Source organism: Panicum virgatum, chromosome 2N (genome assembly GCF_016808335.1).
Source record: "Panicum virgatum strain AP13 chromosome 2N, P.virgatum_v5, whole genome shotgun sequence".
NCBI classification, from domain to species: domain Eukaryota; kingdom Viridiplantae; phylum Streptophyta; class Magnoliopsida; order Poales; family Poaceae; genus Panicum; species Panicum virgatum.
In genome coordinates this window covers 12,523,268-12,545,890 of record NC_053146.1, presented here as the reverse complement: position 1 = coordinate 12,545,890, position 22,623 = coordinate 12,523,268, and the positions used below count along the sequence as shown (strand labels likewise).

The following is a 22,623-nucleotide window of genomic DNA, read 5'->3' as shown; positions in this document are numbered from 1 at the left end:
TTTAATATAAAAAAGAAAAAAAGCGCCCCTCTGTCTAGGCGCTTGCAGCTCGGTGCGCTGTCGGAGCGGGGCGCGGATCCCGTCGCGTCCGACTCATCCCCCACGTCCCCCTCCCGCTGACCCGCGGGCCCCCGCGCCCACCGAGCACCACCTGTACCCGGCACCCCCCTACCCGCCCGTCCACCGAATGGCTACCTGTACTTACACTGGCAGCCACCACCGCCGGCGCCCGGAACTCCTCCGCGCACCCCGCCCCCCGCACCCGCCCGCCTTCCCAAGACCCCGACGCCTGGGCCCCCGAGCCAAAAGCCCCTCCACGTGTCCGTCCCGAGCGGGCCCCGTCAGGACCCCGGCCAACGGCGCGCCGCCACGTCGGAGGAGCGCATGCTCCGCGCACACCGGGAGCGTACACGCGGACGCTGGCGAGCCGAACCCTAGCGGCCTTTTTGGTCGCTCCGCCCTCTGCTGCTGGCTGCTGCCGCTGCCGCTGCCGCTTCCACGCACCATCCCCCGGTAGGCTCACCGCCGGCGACGCGCAGGCGCCCCCACGGACCCAACCGCCACCGCCGGTTTTTTTCTCTCTCGCTCCCTCTCCTGCCAACCCTCTCCGCGCTCCGGAGCCGCGGAGATCCCCCCCAGATCTCGGCCATGGCGTCGTCCTCCGACGAGCAGCCCAAGCCGCCGGAGCCGCCCGCGGCCGCCGTGGTCGCCACCGCGGCGCCGCCGCAGACGCACGCCGAGTGGGCCGCCTCGCTCCAGGCCTACTACGCCGCCGCGGGGCACCCCTACGCCTGGCCCGCGCAGGTAAACCTTCTTTTTTTTTTGCTTGGCCCCTTGGGTGGGCGGCGGCCGGCGGGTTCTGACTAGGGTTTTCTCGTGCTTGTGTCCTCCGGCGCAGCACCTCCTGGCGGCGGCGGCGGCGGGGGCGCCCTTCGGCACGCCGGTGCCGTTCCCCGTCTACCACCCGGGCGCCGCCGCGGCGTACTACGCGCACGCCTCCATGGCCGCGGTGAGTGCGCGACGCTCGTCCTCTTCTGGACGCTCCAATTCGAGGGAGTTGGGCTCCGATTCGGAGGGGTTTTGGTCGTGAAATGGCTGCTTTGGTGCCGTGCAGGGCGTTCCTTACCCGACCGCCGAAGCTGCCGCTGCAGCGGCGGCGGCGGCGGCCACCGCGACGGAAGGGAAAGGCAAGGGGAAGGGCCGGGGCGCGTCGCCTGAGAAGGGCAGCTCCGGGGCGCCCTCCGGCGAGGACGCCTCCAGGAGGTACCGGCTCTCGCTGTTGCTTTGTCAGTTTGATTTTAAATTTTCCTTTGTCCACTTTCCTTTTTCTGGTTAGATTCAGTTTTGAATTTTTGGTTGCGTGCGCAGCGGCGACAGCGACGAGTCGTCTGGGACGAGAGACGATGACACTGACCATAAGGTACCAAGCAACTTGCTGTGACGCAAGGTGCCATTTTTAAAAATCGCATGTTTTCCTGCAATTAGTATAATTCTGGCTTTCTGTGGCTCGTGTTTGTTCTCTTCAGGATTCCTCGGCGTCCAAGAAGAGGAAATCTGGCAACACTTCGGCTGAAGGTTGGTTTTGTCTTTAGCATTTTACGCTGGAAAGGAGTGGGCAATTAAAGATTGTTGTTTGCCAGGCGAGCCGTCTCAAGCTGCTGTTGTGCGCTATGCGGCTGTTGAGTCGCCATATCCAGCAGTTAAGGGGAGGTCTGCCTCAAAGCTACCGGTGTCTGCGCCTGGGCGGGCAGCGCTTCCTAATGCCACCCCGAATCTAAACATTGGGATGGACTTTTGGAGTGCTTCTCCTGCCTTGGCCGTTCCTGCAGTGCAGGGGGAAGCGGATCCTGGGTTGGCGCTTGCCCGGCGTGATAGTGTTACTCAACTAGTATGATTGGCCTTTGCTTTATCTTATTATGGACACATCCTGAAACTACTTATATCATGTGAACAACTGCTGTAGACTGTCTCTTGATTCATGGGTTTGGTCAGCAGTCAGCTTATGCAAAGTTACAGATCATAACTGAGTCTTAGTCAGACCTATTTATTTGATTAAATATTCATATTTCTTCAGGATGAACGAGAATTGAAGAGGGAGAGGCGAAAACAATCTAACAGGGAGTCTGCAAGGAGATCAAGGTTACGCAAGCAGGTAGTACTAGAATCAGTGCATTCTTATTTCCTGCAGAATTCATGGAGAATTAACTCATTATAATTATGTTTTCTTAGTGTAAATTCTGGACAGACACTAGTTCCTGACCAACTTGGTGAACATCTGTTTTCATGGTACCTCAAATAAGACAAGGAGTTTAGAGTATGACATAACGATTTGTAGCCAAATTTGTCTAAATTTAGCTGTAACCTGGTTTTCCCACCATTAATTGGAATCACCAAAAATCTTCACAATACTTTGATATTAGATTAACGGATATTAGTTTATTTTAAATTTAAATAGAATAGTGTGCTTGCTTGGCCCTTGGCTCTGAGAAATGTTTTTGTGAAAGAATGCGAAACAAATGCTATAGTTTGATGAACTCAAATACAATGAAGCTTCAATTACCTTAGAATTTAAATATTTTTTGTGGCCCGGGACATGCTTTTCCTGGTAATTTGTCAAGACCACTTACAGGTGTAAATTTGTTTAGGCAACCAGCAATATTTAAATATGATATCAAACTGGAAAACTAATAACCAGGGCAGTTTATTAATTGAAAAGCAAATAATGTTGATGTTTGGAGCCTCATCTCTTTAGCCACTTCCTTTGAAAGGCGTGTAAAAACAGATGTCAATTTTCATAATTGCATCATTTTTTCTTTTTTTATTCCTTATTTGCTACTCTTGAACTAATTAGCTTGTCTTAAACGTCATATATGTAAAAACGGAGGGAGTATTTGTATGTATTTTTCGTGATCTTTAATTCGGTTGTTGCCAGTATTATAGCAACCCAAAACCTCGCAAAGCACAAGCTTAGATGTTGAATAGTGTTTTTCTGCTAGTAATGACTGAAAATGGGGAAATGTCAGCAGTGGCTATTAGGTTGCATTTACTAATTTCTTTCCTAACCTCATCTCACATCAAGATAAATGATCTGGTTCCCCTCTTCATTTAATGCCATTGACCTGTTCTTGATCACTTGCATTTCAATTAAACTATGTTGATCCTCAACTAGACCACGTATTATTCTTATTTGTCTGCCCGCCATGGCTAGGTGCACTCATCTGTTAAACGCCATTGAACGCACAATATTAGCTTTCTGCTTCAAGATATTAATACATTTGCCAGCGAGCTAAAGTTTCTCATTTGGCCAACCTTGTAAGTTCCATGCAAAAATTCACTTCTGTGGCGTGGTTCTAGCTAGCCACGGGAGACCTGAAAATCCATGTAACTTAGCTACATAAACCTAAGGTGCCAATCTATTACCATTTTTGCAATTGTGCTAGATATATTTTAACAGTCTGGAGTATTAAGTAATTGTGGAGCAAAGATTGTATCAACATCAACATCAACAAAGCCTTTTAATCCCAAGCAAGTTGGGGTAGGCTAGAGTTGAAACCCAACAAAGACCATTATTCATGATTTTGGCACGTGAATCGCGGCTTTCCAAGCACTCCTATCCAAGGACAAATCTCTAGGTATACTCCAGTCTTTCAAGTCTCTTCTAATTGTTTCTTCCCATGTCAACTTCGGCCGGCCCTTGCCTCTCCTCATATTACCGTCGTGCTTTAGGATACCACTATGCACTGGTGCCTCTAGCGGTCTCCGTTGGAAGGAGCAAAGATTGTATATACGTGAAAAATAGAACTGCTGATTTCCTAAGACAGAAACTTGTTGCTTTCATACCCTGAGTGAAATCATTTTTTTCTTATATTAGTATTCTATATGTTTATAATTATGAAAATTGTTCACATTTGCCATGTCTTATTTTTCAGCAAGAGTGTGAGGAATTAGCCAGGAAGGTAGCTGACCTAACAACTGAGAACAGTGCTCTGAGAGCAGAACTTGACAATCTTAAGAAGGCCTGCCAAGACATGGAAGCAGAGAATTCACGTCTACTGGTGAGCACTTGGAACTCTGCTCTCATTTTTTTTTTAAAAGAACTCTGCTCTCATTGGCCACCATCATTTGGTGACATTATTTCTTTTACATCGTTTGGTATCATGTCAACATGTCTAACCTTAGCGGAATTGTGAAGGGTGGGATGGCAGACTCCCAGGGACCAAGCGTCACAACCACATTGGGAATGAGCATCGATCCACCAAAGGTGCAGCATCATGACGATGAGGGCCAGCTTCACAAGAACACTAGTAATAACAGCAACGGGAACTACGCGGGCGCCAGCCACAAACAGGAGGCTAACACTAGGTGAGAGACAGGAGTGACGAGGAAGTGACAAAGATGAGATGAGGTGTTTCTTATCTAACCGCAACACCCATCATCAATTGGTGTGTTTTTTCTTAGCAAAGCTGTTGTTTTAGCCCTCACAGCCCGCCGGGGCCATGTAGAGTCGCCCCACTGCAGCCATGTATTATTTACGGCTCGTCGCGGTGTGCATTTGTGTTTTGGTGTGTTGTGTAAACCTATTGATGTAGCTATTGTAACAAAACCTAGAGAGCCTAGAGGTTTTTATGTTTGCTAACTCCTGATGAGGGATGTAACCGGCCAATTTGGTGCCTGATCGATGGTTAGATGAAATGCGAGCAAATATCATTTGATAGCCCTGCCTTGCCTTGTTGTTTGGATGGTTACACTTTTGTGGGAGATATTTTTATACCGGTTAATGAAAGTTTGCTGGTTTATTTGTTTGGTGATGGGGTGAATATCTTCATAATTGCGTTGCATCATTGGACAGTCCTGTAATGTAGCTAGCAATGTTTGGAAAGCCAGATTTGCTTCCAAAGCCTGTGACTGTCACAGTCACCATAGACGCCGAAGAGTGCAATGTGATAGGCGAGCTGTCAACGTGGTTGATGCCCAAAATACAGAGCTTCTATTTACACTCTGATGCTCCTTTCAGAATACTGAGAGCTTCCATTTACACTTTGATGCTCCTTTCAGAATACTGAGCTTCCATTTACACTGATGCTCCTTTCAGAATACAGGTCTCTGGATACTGCATGTGGTTGTACATCTTGAGGTATTCTTGTGCACAAGAAAATACAAGTGAAAGAATTTATAACAATGCTCCCCATCTGCGATTCTGAATACCTGGACCCACTATTTTCAGTCATAGTAAATCATGCATATATTAGGCAATGTACGTTTTAAACTTCAAATATTGCATTCAAACATTGCACCGTTCAAGCACAGCAGGACATGCTTCATAAACTACTGGACCCACTATTTCCAGTCATAGTAAACCATGCATATATTAGGCAATGTACGTTTTAAACTTCAAATATCGCATTCAAACATTGCACTGTTCAAGCACAGTAGGACATGCTTCATAAACTGATCCTTCAGAATGATCTGGTTGATTGCTACATTCTCTCATAATTGATCGGGTGATCTCGGTTATTGCCGCCTTCTCTCTGCAATGATTGGTTGCTAACTCCCTGTCACATTGGTTACCATGGTTCCTGCTTTGCGGATGTCCGTTTTTCATCTTCCAACCGCGTCCAGAATACCATTGCGTAGCGTAAAAGCCTAAATGATCATTACGCTTCGCATTTGATCTCCTCCAATTTCTTATAATCATAAGACATTTTGTGTACTGACAAGTACAGCTATGAAGTGGAAATGGGCACTTGGTGAACATGGCAAATAATGGTGTATGTATTGGTTAAAGCCTGTAATGGATATATATATATATATATATATATATATATATATATATATATATATATATATATATATAGACACACACACACACTTACATTCGATAGAAACAGAGCTTGCATGCATCGTTTCTTCCCCCCCCCCCCCCCCCCCTTTTTTTTGCCATTCTGGTGTATGCACATGCATTTCGTGTGAATTATTATTCAACTCATTCATTTGAAGTGAACTGATATAGTGTCAAAGATCTTTTAATTTGTGTCCGCTTTCCAGACATACAATATATTGGCATATTATATGATAAGAAGTCTAATTTTATTTAGAGTCTGACAAGTAGGTTAGCACTGACTGCATAGTCCTACATGCATGGTCCCACTTTCTGAAGGCAATGCTGTGACCGGATTGATACGCACCGACGCACGACCTCATCACAACCTTCCTTCTATGCCGATGTTCTCTGTTGCTCCTTTCCTCTTTGTCCACGGTACCATCCATGACTGTTGGGCTTTCCATTTGCTTCCCTCCAGTTTCTCACAAATCGCATTACATTTTGTGCCCATTTGATTTCCTCCAACTTCTTTAAAATCACACCTGTAGTTTTTTTTTTGTTGGAAATGAGCACTTGGTGAGAAGTGGAAAATGAGAACTCGACGTGTTCGCAGCCCAGGGCATGCATTTGTTCATCGATGAGCATGCAGAGGGAATGAGGGATGTAGTGAAAGTGACTTAGCGTGCATTGCAGTCCAAGTGCAAGAGACAACAATGGCATGATAAATGTTGGCGATTTTGTGTGCCAGGACAATGTGCCATATATGCGGTGTGTGGTAAATGACAAATTATGCAAGGTTATTTATGCACATCAAGTTAAAATGACGGTTCACAAGTTTTGACTGAAGGAGAATGATAGCTTCGACCACCGGCAGAACAACCTTTGGTTTTGGAAGTTTCAGAATTGCAAGATACTCTTTTCTCATGCGTATAGACTTCCTTCTCCATGTTTATGGCCAATCCGCTCATTAACTTTCTTTTGTGTTTCCATTACCTTATTTTAAACTGTTTTTACATGCTGTAACGGTGAACCTTAGCAGTTTTGCGGTGTTCCTGATCAAGTTGAATACAGTTAGTCAAGAGATTTCAAAATGGCAGCAACAGATGGTTTCTTTGCAGTTTCAGATTGCAAAACTTTACGGACAAATCCTTAATTGTCTGCCCATGTTTCGTTTATTTCGTGCCCAACAGATGGTGCGCGTCGGCAGCATTGCAACTTGTTTGTGAGGCTAGGCCCTGCACTCTCCAGGTAGGTGAGTGAGGTCGTCAGGACGGGCACCTCGCCGTCGCCGTCCAGCGAGGCGATGAACACGCTACTGCGGGCCATGCTGACGACGCCGACTCGGAGGGCCGGCGAGGCCTGCACTCGGCGTGCGGGTACGGCGAGCTCAAGTGCGCGCAGGTGCTCCTGGTCCTCCTGGAGGCCGGCGTAATTGAGCTGGGGACTGGGTTCAACTCGTTGTACAAGCTCGCAGTCGCAGGTTGTCCCCAACACTGAGCGACCTTCCGCCAGGGAAAGCCGGAATTCCTCTTCCGCACGCCGTGCCAGCGCCCGCGCCCGCGCCAGCGATCTTTCGGTGGCAGGCCGGAAGCGGCGGCGGCACCACCGCACCACGTCGCCGGCTGCGTGTTCTCTTCCCCTTATCTGTGGCCGCTTGGTGACGATCGGACGGCTAAGAAGCCACCCGAAATCGGATCGGCCTTTTGGTCTCATTCCTATTAGTTTCTAAAACAAAATTCAGTAGTTGTTGAACCTTAAAGGCAACCTGGCTTTTCTAATTGCTGCTCTGACAACATCATTTGGTATGTATTAAGAATCAATGATGTACTTATCAAAATTGGAAGAGTTATTCATGAATACATTCACGTTTCATGATGTCACTGACCAGATTAGGCGATTCGACAACTCTTAGGCTGGCGATTCGGGCTCAGTGAGTAAGTCACATCACTCGGGCCATGAACCAGTAAAGGATCGAGCTGCAATTGTTGGATACTGATATGGAAAGCAAAACACGGAGACATTTTCCAGCAAAATCAAGGAATGACACACCTCCCTTGCCATACCGATGCACTCTGCCTCTGGCTGTGGCTAGCAAAACAGTTAGTACCTCCTCTATCATCCAGATGCTAGTTTCTGACCTCCCCTGTTATCCAGATGCTTGTGTCAACCCATCCTACCTTATTTGATATTGTGATGACATCACATAGCCAACGGGTGCTTGCACCGAGGTGTAGGAAACAATGCTGAACTTATTTGGCTTCCTCCACCTTCTCAAAACATACACATGCATGGCAAACCTATGATCAAGCTAATCTTTTTCGTGAACGTGCCTGAGCACATATTTCATTAAGAGAAAAGCAATACGACCAATACAAACCTTAATAGGCAGAGGCTATTAAGGCGGGCAACCCGTACAACAAGTAAAGCAAGAAAAACGGGGAAAGACACATGCGACCCACAAATCTAGACACAACCACAGCTGGACATACTAAAAGATACTACAACGCCAAGGATGCAAAGGTCGACAACACGACAAAGGTGGCAAAGCATCCACCTGACCCAACAAGGCGGCAAAGCATCCGCCCAAAGCGATCAACAGCACGACGACGGCGCAAAGCATCCGCCAGAGCAGAACGGCGGCAAAGCATCCGCCCGCGAATATAAACCGACGACCAAGGCAACCCGGACGATGCAGTCGAAACAAGCGAAGGCAGGCGCAGAAGCGGAAGCTCTCCGAAGAGAGCAGACAACCACCACCAGAAGAGCTTCCAAGACGACGTCTCCAACAAGGGAGCGACGCCACAGGCGCCGCCGTTGTCCGACCAAGAAGGTCAAGGTTTTCACCCGGAAAGCTCGCCGGAGAAGAGGGAAGAGGGGCAAAAAAATGACACCTTCAAGAAGGTAAACGGCGCCCGTAGGCGTCGCCGTCATTGGTCCGCAAGCAGACCAAGGCTTTCGCCTCTGCCCCGTTCCCTCACCGGATCCAAAGGCCAAGGGACGCCGCGGCGAGCCCGCCGGCCGGCACCCACCGAAGGACGGCCGCACGCAGCACCCAAGCCCGCGAGCGATGGGCAAGCCCACCACCGGAACCACCGCAGGACGAGCGCATCAGCCACGACCACGCACCCACCACCGGCAAGCGCGGCAACACAGCCACACACCCGAGGGGCGACCGCCGGCCCGAATGCGCCCCCACTGTCGGCGAGCGCAGCAGCACGACCAAGCACGCGCGGCCACCAGCGGGGCGAGCGTCGGCACAATCGCGCCCCCACCGCCGTAGAGCACAGCAGCCCCGCCGCGCCCCACGGCCACCCGCAGCCGCCAACAACGAGAAGCAGGGCAGGCCAGACGGGAGGACGGTGATCCCGGCCGGGAACGGCCAGATCCGGCCACAAGGACCCCGGATCCGGCGAGGAGGAGGCCGGATCTTGCCCCGGCAGCCGGCGGTGGGCAACCATGTCAAGGTTTGGAGGTCGGGGGAAGGAAGGTGGGGGGAAGAAAGAAGGGGACGGGGTGGCGAGCAGAGCCGGCTTCGGCTCAGCCGCAGGCCGCCGCCGCCGCCCGAACGGTCGCCGGAGGCGGCCTGGAGGGGTGCGGGCGGCGACGCGATGGGTGGCCCCCCGAGTCGCCAGGAGAGCGAGGGGGGGGGGGGGGCATATGATCAAGCTAATCGGGTGCTGGACTTTTACCTTTGTGATGAAAACGGACACCTGATGAAGGGAAGCAAAGTTATGATGTATTTATAGAAGTGTCACATCTATGCATAGACTCATTGTGTCAGTTCATTTTTGCTAGCATCTGCATGCATTCCGTGTGCAGTCATTCCACAGGAATGATAACATTGGTTGCCAGGCCCATTCTGTTGCCTCCATTGTGAATTTAGGCAATTGTTTTGTGTTAAAAAGGAAGTCGAAATTTGGTTAGTCTACTAAGTATATCAGTATAAAGTATAAACATAACCGTTATTGTTGGCAGACAAATAATTCTCAGGAAAAGGAAGCGGAGGAAAACAACATATTTCAGCATTGGTTAATTGGTTTCTTGCCTGTTTATTCCTTTTCCCCCCTTTGCTCTTGCAAGTTTACTCATTAAGCTTCACTGAAAAAAGGGCACGAACTGTGTGGCCTGTATGCTGTTGATGTTGGGTGTTTATCTCTAAACCATAGCCTTAATGGTTGCAACCCATAAGGCCAAGTTTTTGCTCACCGACTGCCCAAGTGCCCATTACAATTTGTCACTCAGAACTAGTTCTTGTAATAGTGTCACCTGGCATGCTGTCCTGCGTCTAGCAGAGAAGGAAAGGTTTCCAAAAAAGCATAAACAAATGTTACGCTTCTTCTACCCCCACAAACCACATACACACCCACAACCCAACAGTTCTGCTTCTTCCATCCCTCTAGTGTTGGTAATTAATCAATCTCATGTCACGGTACATGTCATGGCGACCAAGTTCCGAAGTTGTATTATCTAGTTGTGTGGTTGCAGTCTAACGTCTCGACGCTTAATTGTACTGATATGATGAATGCCATGGCACATGACACACGAATAATAATATGATTATTAAGATCATTTAGTGGCTAAGTGACGGGTCTACTATCAATTGTCACATTACCCACAAACTCTTAGCTGTCAGCACAAAATGTGGACATAGGTTTGCTGCTAAAGAAACTTGCCATTGTGAGGACAAGTAATTAAGTTGATAAATTAACCGCAACGAACTACTGAATCATCAGCCAGAAAAAAACTTTGCATTGTGCATTGGGAAAAATAGTAATAAGATCATTTCGGAAATAGATCACATAACTTGTTTTTTTATTACAATTTGAACTATCAAGCAAAATTTGATGAAAAATCAATTTAGTTTTAGGTACTAATTAACTTGTCAACCAAACTCAAAGAAATAGGATCTGCCCCTACTCACTTCCAGCAAAGCAAAATGAGCGACCTTCCAACAGTGGAACACCGGAATCCCTCTTCCGCGTCGTGCCAGCGCCAGCGATCTTACTCGATGGCTTACTCAATGGTTTCTATAAAATTACACCAGGCCAACTTTTCTGCACCTTGATCTGGGCTGCTTGGTGACGATCGGACGGTTAAAAACCAACCGAAATTGGATCGGCATTCTGGATGCCGTCTCATTCCTAGTTGCTTGCTAATGTCATAGAGCAGTTGATGAACCTTCAAGGCAACAAGGCTTTCCTACCTGCTGCTCCTACGACATCATTTGGCATGTAGGAATTAATCAATTGTGTACTTATCAAAGTTGGAAAAGTTATTCATGAATACATTTCACAAGTTTGATGGTGTTGCCAACCAGATCAGGCTATTCGACAACAAGGATGCCGGGTTCGATTAGTAAGTCACACCATATCACTCGCCATGAACCAGCAAAGGATTCCATAGGTGTAGGATAATGATGAGGTAAGGAAAGGGAACACCTGAGAGAATTTTCAGCAAAATCAAGATGCGGCGCGCACCTCCCTTGCCATAGCGAGCTGCCACAGTTGGGTCCTCCTCTATCATCCGAATGCTAGTGTATCACCCTCCCTGCTATGCAGATGCTAGTGTCTCGATTCCCGAACCAGGAGAAGGCAACCTATCTTACCTTATTTGCTGTTGTGATGCCATCACTTAGGCAACTGGTGCTTGCACCGGGGTGTAGGAAACAGTGGTGAACTTATTTGGCTTCCTCCAGCTTCTCAAAACATATAATTAAGTCCATATTGCTACCACATGACAAGCCTATGATCAAGCTAATTGGGTGCCAGGCTTCTACCTTTGTGATGGAAATGGACGCCTGATACAGGCAAGCAACGTTATGATGTATTGATGGAAGTGTCAAATGCACATATATGCATAGACTCAACGGAGCTATCTAGCCTTAGCATTGTGTCAGTTCATTTTTGCTAGCTTCTGCATGCATTTCGTGTCCAGTCATTCCAGAGGAATGATAACATTGGTTGCCAGGTCCATTCTGTTGTGTCCATTATGAATTTATTAGGCAATTGTTTTGTGTTAAAAAGGAAGTCGAAATTTGATTAGTCTGCTAAGTATATCAGTATAAACATAACCGTTATTGTTAGTTTCTGCCTTGGTTATTAGTTGGTTTCTTGTCTGTTCATTCCTGTTTCCCCCTTTGCTCTTGCAAGTTTACTCATTAAGCTTCCATGAAAAAAAAAGGCACGAACAGTGTGGCCTGTACGCTGTTGATGTTGGGTGTTTATCGTTGACGGCTTCCCCTCTGCATCAAACAAGCTCCCTTGCTTGTTTTCTTAAAACTAACTTCAAGAGAAAGTTGCCAGCAGGAGGTTCGTCCCAGGAGAATGAAAGCATCACTGGCCTTGGCACTTGGCTTATCCGATTTCTCACAGTAATGCCTCTAAGCAAGATATTTTTCGTATCTCTAAACCATAGCCTTAATCGTTGCAACCCATAAGGCCAAGTTGTTCTCACCGACTGCCAATTACAATTTGTCACTCAGAACTTAGTTCTTAGCAGTCACATTACCCACAAACTCTTAGCAGTCAGCACAAAATGTGGACATAGGATAAATTGCCATTGTGAGGGCAAGTAAGTTGATAAATTGACCGCAACGAACTACTGAATCATCTGCTAAAAAAAACTTGCATTGCGCATTGGGAAAACTAGTAATAAGATCATTTTTGAAAATAACTCACATAACTTGTTTTATTTTTTATTACAATTTGAACTTAATTAACTTGTCAACCAAACTTCGTTTCTGGTTCAAAGAAATAGGATCTGCCACTCCTCACTTCCATCAAGAACACGAACTCCATAACACAGAACACGGAAAATACTGTCTACCGACACTCCAAGAGGGCAGCAACATCTGATTCTTGGTACTTCCAGCTTCTTGTTGCAAAGCTTGTGTCACAAACACTGCTAGAAATTCTCGTATTAGTACCGGACGGGAACCCCCGGTTAGTAACGGTTTCCCACCCGGTACAACCGAGGCGGTACTAACCTGCCAGCAATTTAGTACCGGACGTTGCGCCCGGTACTAAATGGCGCAGTTAGTACCGGCTGGTACCTCCAGTCGGTACTAAACTGCTGCCCACGCTGCGCTGGTACTCCCCAGTCGGTCTCATTTTCTCAATCAAACAGCACCACATGCATCTCACATGAATACATCCCACAATCACAATCACAAAAAAATCATATGAATACATCTCAATCGCACAATCTTGTCACTACAAGAAATCCTTTAATCCATGATGAATTTTTGGTGACGTTTATGAAAACCGTCATAAACAGGCAGGATCTATGACGATTTATGAATTTTCGTCACAGATTTGCAAAAGGCCCATATGGGCTCTAATTTGGGCTTAGTTTCCATGACAAACCTCTGAAAACGTCATAGAATGAAAATAGAAATCATCACGGATTTGATATGGTGCTCAAAACATAATGGTGATAAAGAAAAATACGGTATAGTTTTAACATAAACGCACAAATTAGAGTAAGATACTAAGTTCACTATGCATCCAAGTTGCTACATAATGTTTTGTACAAACTTATTCAGATTTCTTTAGTTTTTTTATGAATTTCTATAGCATAGGAAAATCTACCTTTATTTTTGTCATGAAAAAACCATTCTAACACATCTCAATATTTTATTGGGCCAGCTGGTAGTAAAAATAAAAAAAAGCTCAGCTTATTTTTCCCTTGTCTCTAGGCCAAGCTCGTTTTTTCCCTTTGGGCCTCATCTCTCCCTGTTGGCATGCGCCAAGCCCAGCTTGTTTTTTCCCTTTGGGCCTCATCTCTCCCTGTTGGCATGCTTTTGGGCCTCATCTCTCCCTGTTGGCATGCGCCAAGCCCAGCTTGTTTTTTCCCTTTGGGCCTCATCTCTCCCTGTTGGCATGCTCCAAGCCCATCTGAGGTGCAACTCCTCATATTTTGGAGCTAAAAATGAAAAGAGGCAAAGAAGAGAATTGAACCTGGGTCTTGGAGCTGAGTATCGAGCGCCATACCACTTTGTTGCGCCCTTGCTTGTGATCATATTGATAACGATAGATTATTATATCATGGTACCGTGGTTCAACAACGAGGAGTAGAAAAGCAATCCATTCTTTTCTTTTTAATCAAGAATTAAATTTTGTAATTAGTATTACTCTCTCATAATAACTCCAAATTTGATTGTTCTTTTTCTAATTTTTTCTAAAATTATGACATTTTATTTATTGGCATTTGTTTGTATGTTAATTGCTATGTCTTAATTTTTTCCCGTATGACATGCTTTCTTCCAACTTAATAGAGAATAGAAAAAACATGTCTTTGAATAATATTTGCTAATATAACTTGATATTTTCCAATGTTATGCTCAAGATAAGGTGGTGTCCAAAATTGAGCTTCATACGAGTTCGATCATGTTATGAGGTGTTCAAATCTCAAACTTTAACTTCAACTACTAGAAACTATGTGAGTGATGTATCAATTTGTGAACAACATATGACCATACTTTATTAACTTTACTTAAAATTTTTATGTCAGGATTATACATTCATAAAATGATTCTATGACAATTTACAAAATTTTGAGAGAAATTTTAAATATTATTATCATTATTTGTAATAAGATTGCAAGTAGAAGTTTGACTTATCTCTATTAAACATTTGAAATTTTCATCTATTTTCACGATATGAGCTATAATAGAACAAATATACCTAAAATATATTTTGAGGTATTTTTTGGATATTATTTGAGATACATATAGTTTAATATGTAATTACTTTCAATAAACTCATAGAAATTTGTTTAAACTATTAAAAATAGTTTATAAGTTGTAAATTTACTGAAATTTGTACAAGAAAATTTACATGAAATATTTTATATATAAAAAATATATTTGTGTGCATAAGATAATTATTTTTGTATGTTACTTTACAATGGTCCAATAAAATAAAAAAGAAAAAAAAAAATATTTGGCTGAGAAAGAATGAGAAGGCCCATTTCAGCCCAAACAGTCAAACGACTTCTGACCATCCATATTCGATCCAATGGCTGCCATCATTTTCTCATGGTATATAATGCGTTGTCCCGGCTCCAAACCCTAACTCTTCTTCTCTTTCCCCAAACCTGGCAACCAGCCTCTGCCTCCAACTCCTGCCGCACCCGTCCTCGCCTCCCCCGCCCCTTCCCCCAACGCCTCCTCCCCGGCCACCATAGTCCCCTCACTTCCCTCCCTCCCTCTCTAGCCTCGCGAAGCCTCGCACCCTGCGTGGAGGCCGTGCGCAAGTGTCGCGATGGCGGCGTGGTGTGGATACAGTGCGACGCTGGCCGACGCTGGCCTCGCGAAGCACAGAGACCTGCGTGGAGGCGGCCGTACCTCGGGATGGACGGAGCCGGTCCACCCCCCCCTCCCCCCACGGAGCCGGTCGCCGTGGTTGCTCCTGCCATCCCATGCGACCTTCTCCAACAATGGCAGTAGATCCAGGTAAACATCTTCCAGGTTCACTCCACAATCTCCTCCGAATAACCTGTTTCCCCTTCTTTCCTCATCACTGGCCCACTCGTTCCCCTTCTTGCTAGATCTGCTGGGGAGGTGCCACCAGCAAGTAGGCCGGGAATTGCGCCGTGAGCGGGGCGGCGGCTGCGGCTGCACGATGAGACTGGAATTGCGCCGCGAGCAAGGCTGCAGATGGGCGAGAGCTTCTTTCTTGCCAGGGCCTTTCCTTCATTGGTTCTATATCCTGACAAATACTTCCTCTGCATCTTATGCTTTGATTTTTTTAATTAATCTGCATCTTATGCTTTGAAGTTCTCTGCTAAGTGCGTGATCTAGCGACAGAGGGTGGACAACATGACACCATCGCCTACAACCTATTTGAGCAAATACCAGAAAGGTATGATGCTTATCCAGATCCTTGCGTCATGTTTGCATGAGAAAGCAGCAACAAGTTCTCATGATTCATTAATAAGTTTCTTAATTTTGCATAGGCCACTGAAAACTTATTTGTTGTCGAAATGGGTTAGTCACATGTTTAAAGAAAATGGCTGTCCGCCTTCCTGTGCGCGGGTTATTTTTCTTTTATTGCTGTGACATGTTTCTTTTGTCCTAATGTCATCTGAATTTTTATTCATTGTGTATATTAGCCTTAGTGTAATTTTTTTTTCCAAGCAGGCCATCTACTGCTTACATGCGCTTGCAAGATGTAGGACATGCTGTTGGAGGATCTGTTGCAGGCATGGTTTTAAATAGCCTGCTATAGCCCCACTATAGCTTTTTTAGAGGGTTCCTGCTATGCTATTTGTATTTGTGCCGCTATGGCAGCTATGACCGCTAAATTGGGCTATAGCTGCACTAAATGGCGTAGCTATAACACCGCTATAGCCTTATCCTTAGCTTGTGCTATTATTTTGGTCTTTTTGACAACTGAATATTTGATTGTATGAATTTTATTATATTGTCAACTTAAGTAATGTTCTCGTAGCTCTAGAAATATAGTTATGTTTATGAAATTCGCTAATTACTATGTTTTGTGCATCTATTACTTGTATTTTTCATGATTTAGTAGTAAACCGCTATTTGCCATAGCCCGCTATAGCTTCCGCTATAGTCTCTTAGCCTCGGAAAAAAATATGCCACTATTTGCTAGAGCTCGCTATTTAAAACCATGGTTGCAGGAACTACACTGATAATGTTCTAGATGTAATATGAAGTTTTAATTAAGGAGGCAATCTTAGTCATTGACTCATGATAGAATGATTAAACAAATCTATCTGTCATGCCAATAGATACTGCTACCATGAAAGTAGGAATTAGGGAGTTTTTTTCTGCAGTCTTTGTAGCATATTCGTAGCTGCTTTCTATACTACTCAGATTATAAACTAGCATTATCGAAACTCATATTAATCCCTAATTGTTCTTTTTATCGTGTTTGCTCAGTTTGTCATGAAGTGAGGTATGCTCTCATGCTGCAGCCAATTTGACAACAACAGTGGCTATTGAGTAACCTTGCATTGTGTGGTGAGTAGCCTTCTCAGATTATGAACTAGCATTGTAACTTTTATCTGTCCAATGCTATCAATTTTTTTGGTTAGTGTGCCAGTTATAAGAACTTATGTGCCAGTTATTGATTTAGTGTGTGAAAAGACTGCAACTTTATGATTATGTTGGTTAGTTCAAACACATATGTGTCTTTTCTTCTATATTGTAGAAACTATAATATATTGCCCCTTCCCTACATAATATATTGTGCCACCTCTTGATTGCTTTCTTGTTTGTACAGATGAATAGCCTGAATAGCCTCAATTTCTTGTTTTGAAAATGAAAATTGCGCTGTGATGCTAATATGAGCAGCAAAAAAAAATTGCCACATCAGCAGCCAAAAAATGTCACGTCGGATGCCACATCAGCAGCCAAAAAATGCCATGTCAGCAGCCAAAAAAATGCCACATCAGATACCATGTGAGCTGCCATGTGGCACTATTTGTGACGTTTATTTTCGTCATAGATATTGGGCTTGGGCTGGGCTAAATGGACTTCGGGCCATTTTGTGACGGTTTAGAAACATCATAGATCGTGCCAATCTATGACGATTACGGACAAAACGTCACTCGATTTAATCTGTGACGCTCAATCCATGACGTTATCCGAAAGCGTCACGGAATCGTCATAGATGTTGTTTTATGACGTTTTTTCAGCGATTTGTGACGAATTTGTTTCGTCATAGATTAAATGATTTCTTGTAGTGTGTGGTCTTACAATCACAAGAAAATATCACAATCACACCAAAAAACACCTCCTGACAATCAAAAAAATCTTCAAACAAAATTCCTCACAATCTTGTCGTACAAGGGACGGAGGCCAACCGCACCTCCTCGCCGGGGCTGCCGCGTCACGCCATGCCTCCAGGCCTCCAGGCCAGGGCCGCGAGCGCCTCCTAGCCGGGGCTGCCACGCCGTGCTTCCAGACCTCCCGGCGGAGGCCGCGCCGCGCCGTGCCTCTAGGCCTCTCAGCCGAGGCCGCGCCGCGCCTCCAGGCCAGGGCCGCGAGCGCCTCCTGGCTGGGGCTGCCGCGCCGCGCCGTGCCTCCATGCCTCCCGGCCGAGGCTGCGCCGCACCTCCAGGCCGGGGCCACGCGCGCCTGGCCCACCTCTTGGCCGGGGCCGGGGCGCCCGCCGCTCCTCAGGCCGGGACCGCTGCGCTCGTCGTGCATCAAGCCAGGCCGGCCGCCCTCCCATGGCTCCTCTTCCCGCCGCCCCTGACCTGGAGAAGATAGAGATAGAGAGAGGTGAGACTCAGAGAAGATGAGGATGAATGCTGGATGGAATGAATGGCCGGGGGAGAGAAAAAGGATAAGGCCAAGAACCATCGGCAGGGCATTTAGTACTGGGTGCAGTCTTCACCCGGTACTAATCCTTCTCGGCTCCAGTTAGTACCGGCTGGAGCCACCAGCCGGTACTAAACTGCCACAGGAGGGAATCTAGCCGTTGCCCCCGATGTCGGTGCAGCAGTTTAGTACCGGCTGGAGCCACCAGCCGATACTAAACGGCTCCCCGGGGCACTGTAGGCCCGGCCCGGTACTAAATGGCTGCTTTAGTACCGGCTGAAAGACAACCGATACTAACGGCCGCGGACGAATGTGCGTTTTTCCAGTAGTGAAAAGGATTCGTTCAAGAATTCTTGTTCTTTAGTCTCCCATATTCTACGTACTGCATCCATGATGCCTCTGCTTAAAACTGACGTTGACATACTAGTGGCAGAAATAACACTTTGTGGATAGTAAAACGATAATGAGGCATGTCATTTGGCTTCTCCCAATTTCCCTGAGTAAATTTTGCATGCTCACAGTGAGCGGCTTGTTTGCCATAGAGAATGCCAAATGGCTTAAACATGGCCACGTCGGAAAAGTAGAAACGGTTAGTTTTAATCTCTTGGAAAGAGGATGAGCTGCATATATAGGATATGTAGAAACATAATATCAGTGCAGGACATTGGGATGTATTTCTGTAGGTGCATCTACATGCATTCCGTGAGTTCATCCAACTGAAATGATTTTGCATGGATGACCTAGTGCAAATAACAATTTGTTATCTAGTTGAATCCTATTCACAATCCTCAAATCGGATCACATATGAGATATTAGTACACTTCTGTAAAAGCTACTGCACGAACACTCTTCTTCGTCATGGCCTGCAAACCATTATTGTAAAGATAGATTATCTTTTATGGATCGCAATAGGTCTATTTCTCTGAACTTAAAGATCTTATTTATACTCACTGTGATGTTTTCTAGATTCAAGCTGTTCTGTTTTCAAAAAAAAAAAGATTCAAGCTGTGGGTTCAGCTGCCCTTTCCCTAGTCCTTTCTGATACTGTCGCATTACCCAATCTCTTCTGCGTCAGTCATCACAATCCACTACACATTTTTCTCTGGCATAGATATCCAGATATCCAATTAATCATTATTCATCTCTATCAGCTCGGCCACCACTACTGGAGCTAGCCTTGGAGCTGGAGCTACACCGACAAATGCTACAGGGTGATGTTGTATCTTGTCAAGTTTACTATTTTCCAAGTCGCAAAAAAAAAGTTTACTATTTTCCCATAAATCATGTTTGATGGTTGATTTCCTGAAACTGGCCTCGACATGCCAATGAGAAATATCAAAAAGCAGCAGGTATATATTCTTCCAATTTCTCACAGTAAACCTTTTCGTAGTAGTGACGTGTTAGTGACTTGTTATCATAGGAAGGCCTATATTTGAAAACGTAAGAACAAATTATTGTAAATATGTAATTTGGTTCTAGAAGTGTGTGATTGTGAATATGTTGATGGAGCCTTGCATGCATACATGGCATATGAAGAGTAGGTACATATGCATGTTACAAATAAACAACTTCGTGCATTTGGTGTGAACTCACTCAACTGAAATGATGTGTGTGGTATGATGATTCCATGACATCCACTATGTAGAGCTATCCAATTGCCTTCCTCGATACCAAAGAGTTAGCCAATGGTCATCTGATTTGTCACCAAGCCATGAGACACACACCAAAAAGATCATAACATAGGCCAGAGAGAAATTTTTGTCTGTTATGTAAATCAATGCTATAACCTGTTGACAATTATTGTACCACCTCAGGTGTTAATCATATATAATTAAATTTAATCACAGCTATTAGTTTTAAACTTACGCGATAAACCACTAGATAAAAATTTTCTGTCAGCTCGGGCCGGACCGGTCCGACCGGTATGAGTAAACGGTCAGACTGGTTGAATCTGCTTCTCCTGTTTTGGGCCCACAACAATTAAAATCGCTTACTCTCTCTCTCTTTCTCCCTCACTCACAGCTCACTCTCCCTCTCTCCCGTTCACTCCCTCCCTCACTCTCTCCCTCACGTGCTCCCTCTCCCTCAAGCCCTAAACTCTAAACCCCCCACCCCAACTCGACCTCAAGATCAAGGGAGCTTCGAATCGGCGCAGGGGACCTTCCTCTCCACGTGCTCCTCCCCAGGGTGCCCTTGATTTCAAGTTCTTCGCGTAGGGAAAATCTCGTTCAAGGTACTCCAACTTGTGCCGGCCCGATCTATCTTTCTAGGAGGTTCTAAGTGATTTCCTTTGGTCAATCGTCTCTATATGCATCCTTTCACTAGGATCTAAAGGGGTTTTGATTTTTGTTGGTTAGTTTTCCCACAATAAAGATTTCTGTTTTTGGCTGAAAACATGTTTATCGGAACTTTCGACACATTGTCGGAACTTCCTACACGTTTGTTTTGGGTAGGCCGAGCACCCCTTGATGGAAGAAAACCAAAACATCCGACAATCATCGGAACTTCCGACACTTTGTCGGAACTTCCTACACATTTATTTTGGTTTGGTCGAGCGCCTCTTGTCGGAAGAAACTCAAAACTTTCGATGGGGGTCGGAACTTCCGATCAGCACTGAGCAGCAGAACTTGTAAAATGCATAGAAAATTGTAGAAAAATCAGAAAAATGCAAAATTAGTTTTGTTAGCTTTGTATCTTCATGCTCTATATGATAGAACTATGAAATGTGTTGTTTGACAACTTTTTCTATGCAGTTTTATTTATGCTAGATGAAATACTTTTATAGCTTGTTAAATGCATAATTGGAGTTAGGGCCATGCGGTAAATGTAAAACTAATTGGGTTAGCTTTGTTTTGACATGTATTAACTTTTGCATTGCATTAATTGGCATATCATATGCATCTCATTTAGATGCGCTAAATGTACAAAGTGTGAACGTGAAGTACATGATGTTGGAGTAGAACCACAAGACGGTGTTCGGTGGGCATCTCCAGAATATGGAAGGACCAGCTAGTGCAACCGAAGACCCGGCCCAAGGTCGGAAGGGCCCAAAGCCTTGATAGTATTAACACTAATTTAGTGTTACCCTCAGGCAAGCCCCGGTTCATAACCTACTATTTTAAATTATGAATTATCATATATTTATTACTTGTGCATTACGTTTTTAGGAATTGGCTAGAACCTTAATTGCATGATCTCTAGGTTCCCTTGGTCCTATACTAATATGTGTAGGTTGATAGCACTGCTATGCTTAATAGGTCTCGGTAGAAGTCGAGTGATTTCCTGTCACTCGCGAGCTATAGGGTAGAAGTCGAGTAATTTCCTGTTACTCGCGAGATATTAATGTCTTTATATTTCAGTATATGAGATATGGAATGCAATATGGAATGAATGGAGAATTGAAACCGAATAGGGAATGATGATGAGATATAGGTATGGCAGCATGATGGGGTTCCAGGATGTCTTAGCCCCGTATGTGTCGATTGAGGACCGTACCATTGTTGGCCCTACTGATCATGTTTGAACTGTACTAACTGCATGCCGAGAGTAGGAGGTAGTCGAAATCGGTAAGCCGAGTACTGCCTTACTTCGAAAGTACAGGACTTCAACTCACCTCCTGGGGTATTCGAGTGGTCGCAGAGAAACAGGGATGCCTGTTTTTACTTTTGGTGGTCTCTGTGGGGCTCGGCTGACCATATGATGGTGGGGCGGTCCTGTAAATCGAGGCGGAGAGGGGAATAGTTGGTTCATATGGTCCGACGGGGCTAATACGTGCCGTGTTGGTTAGGTTCACCTTGCAAGGTTAAATCGAATCGATTCGCCGTCAGTCGCTCTCGGACATGAGCACCTTCATCACCGAGTCGCATCGTAGCATGAGGATTGGAATATTAAAAATATCAGATGGATGGTGTTTCAATGAATCATTGTACTCTACTATGGTTGTTTTAGAGAGGTTACTGCAAATATCTAGAAGATATTACTTTATATAGAATATGAGCTAAAATATGGAAAGTAAGGATCTACCATTAGTTGCTATTTCTGCAAAACAAACCACCGGCCAGAAAGCCGTGCATGTCTAGATATTGGGCTAAGTATACCCAATCGTCGGGTAAGTCTTGCTGAGTATTAGTTGCTTAGGGTTTATTATTTACCATGTTTTAGGTATAGAAGCTAACTAGGACTCCCATCGATGGGCTCGATGTGACGTCCTATCCTCACGTCTCCGTAATTCTCGGTTTATTGTCTTTGTTTTACTTGTTCTCTATTAAAAATATTCCTCAGGTTAGATTCTCTTCCGCTGCTGTCATTTCTTATATTAATTCTAGATTGAAACATATTTTGTAAATATATTAATATTATTTTTTATGAAATTGTATCATGCTGGTACCGTCTGCGCTCGCCGTCGTGCGAGACTTCTGGTGTGTTTCGGTCGGCCTGTGGGTTGGAAATAGATTGTCAAGTTACGTCTAATTAAATTAATGCGCCTGATGTGTTCAAATAATGGCCATTA

General features: G+C 45.2%; 1 protein-coding gene and 1 long non-coding RNA gene across 2 annotated transcripts; both read left to right on the top strand.

Annotated features, from left to right (window-relative positions):
- Positions 1 to 473: 473 nt before the first annotated feature.
- LOC120659788 (DNA-binding protein EMBP-1-like) lies at positions 474 to 4,722 on the top strand. The gene is made up of 9 exons (XM_039938019.1): positions 474 to 804; positions 899 to 1,009; positions 1,115 to 1,263; positions 1,369 to 1,420; positions 1,527 to 1,575; positions 1,641 to 1,888; positions 2,075 to 2,152; positions 3,930 to 4,055; positions 4,193 to 4,722. The coding sequence occupies exons 1-9, from the start codon at positions 649 to 651 to the stop codon at positions 4,364 to 4,366; spliced, it is 1,143 nt and encodes a 380-aa protein (XP_039793953.1). The 5' UTR covers positions 474 to 648; the 3' UTR covers positions 4,367 to 4,722.
- Positions 4,723 to 15,125: 10,403 nt separating this feature from the next.
- On the top strand, positions 15,126 to 17,132 carry LOC120658726. The gene is made up of 3 exons (XR_005668822.1): positions 15,126 to 15,275; positions 15,371 to 15,684; positions 16,728 to 17,132. It is a non-coding gene; the product is annotated as an uncharacterized LOC120658726 (long non-coding RNA).
- The last annotated feature ends 5,491 nt before the right edge of the window (positions 17,133 to 22,623 follow it).

Excerpts from the sequence above, each read along its gene's own strand:
- LOC120659788 (XM_039938019.1), top strand. The coding sequence starts at position 649 with ATGGCGTCGTCCTCCGACGAGCAGCCCAAGCCGCCGGAGCCGCCCGCG. Across the intron at positions 805-898 it reads CCTACGCCTGGCCCGCGCAG|CACCTCCTGGCGGCGGCGGC; the intron begins GTAAACCTTCTT and ends CCTCCGGCGCAG. Across the intron at positions 2,153-3,929 it reads GATCAAGGTTACGCAAGCAG|CAAGAGTGTGAGGAATTAGC; the intron begins GTAGTACTAGAA and ends CTTATTTTTCAG.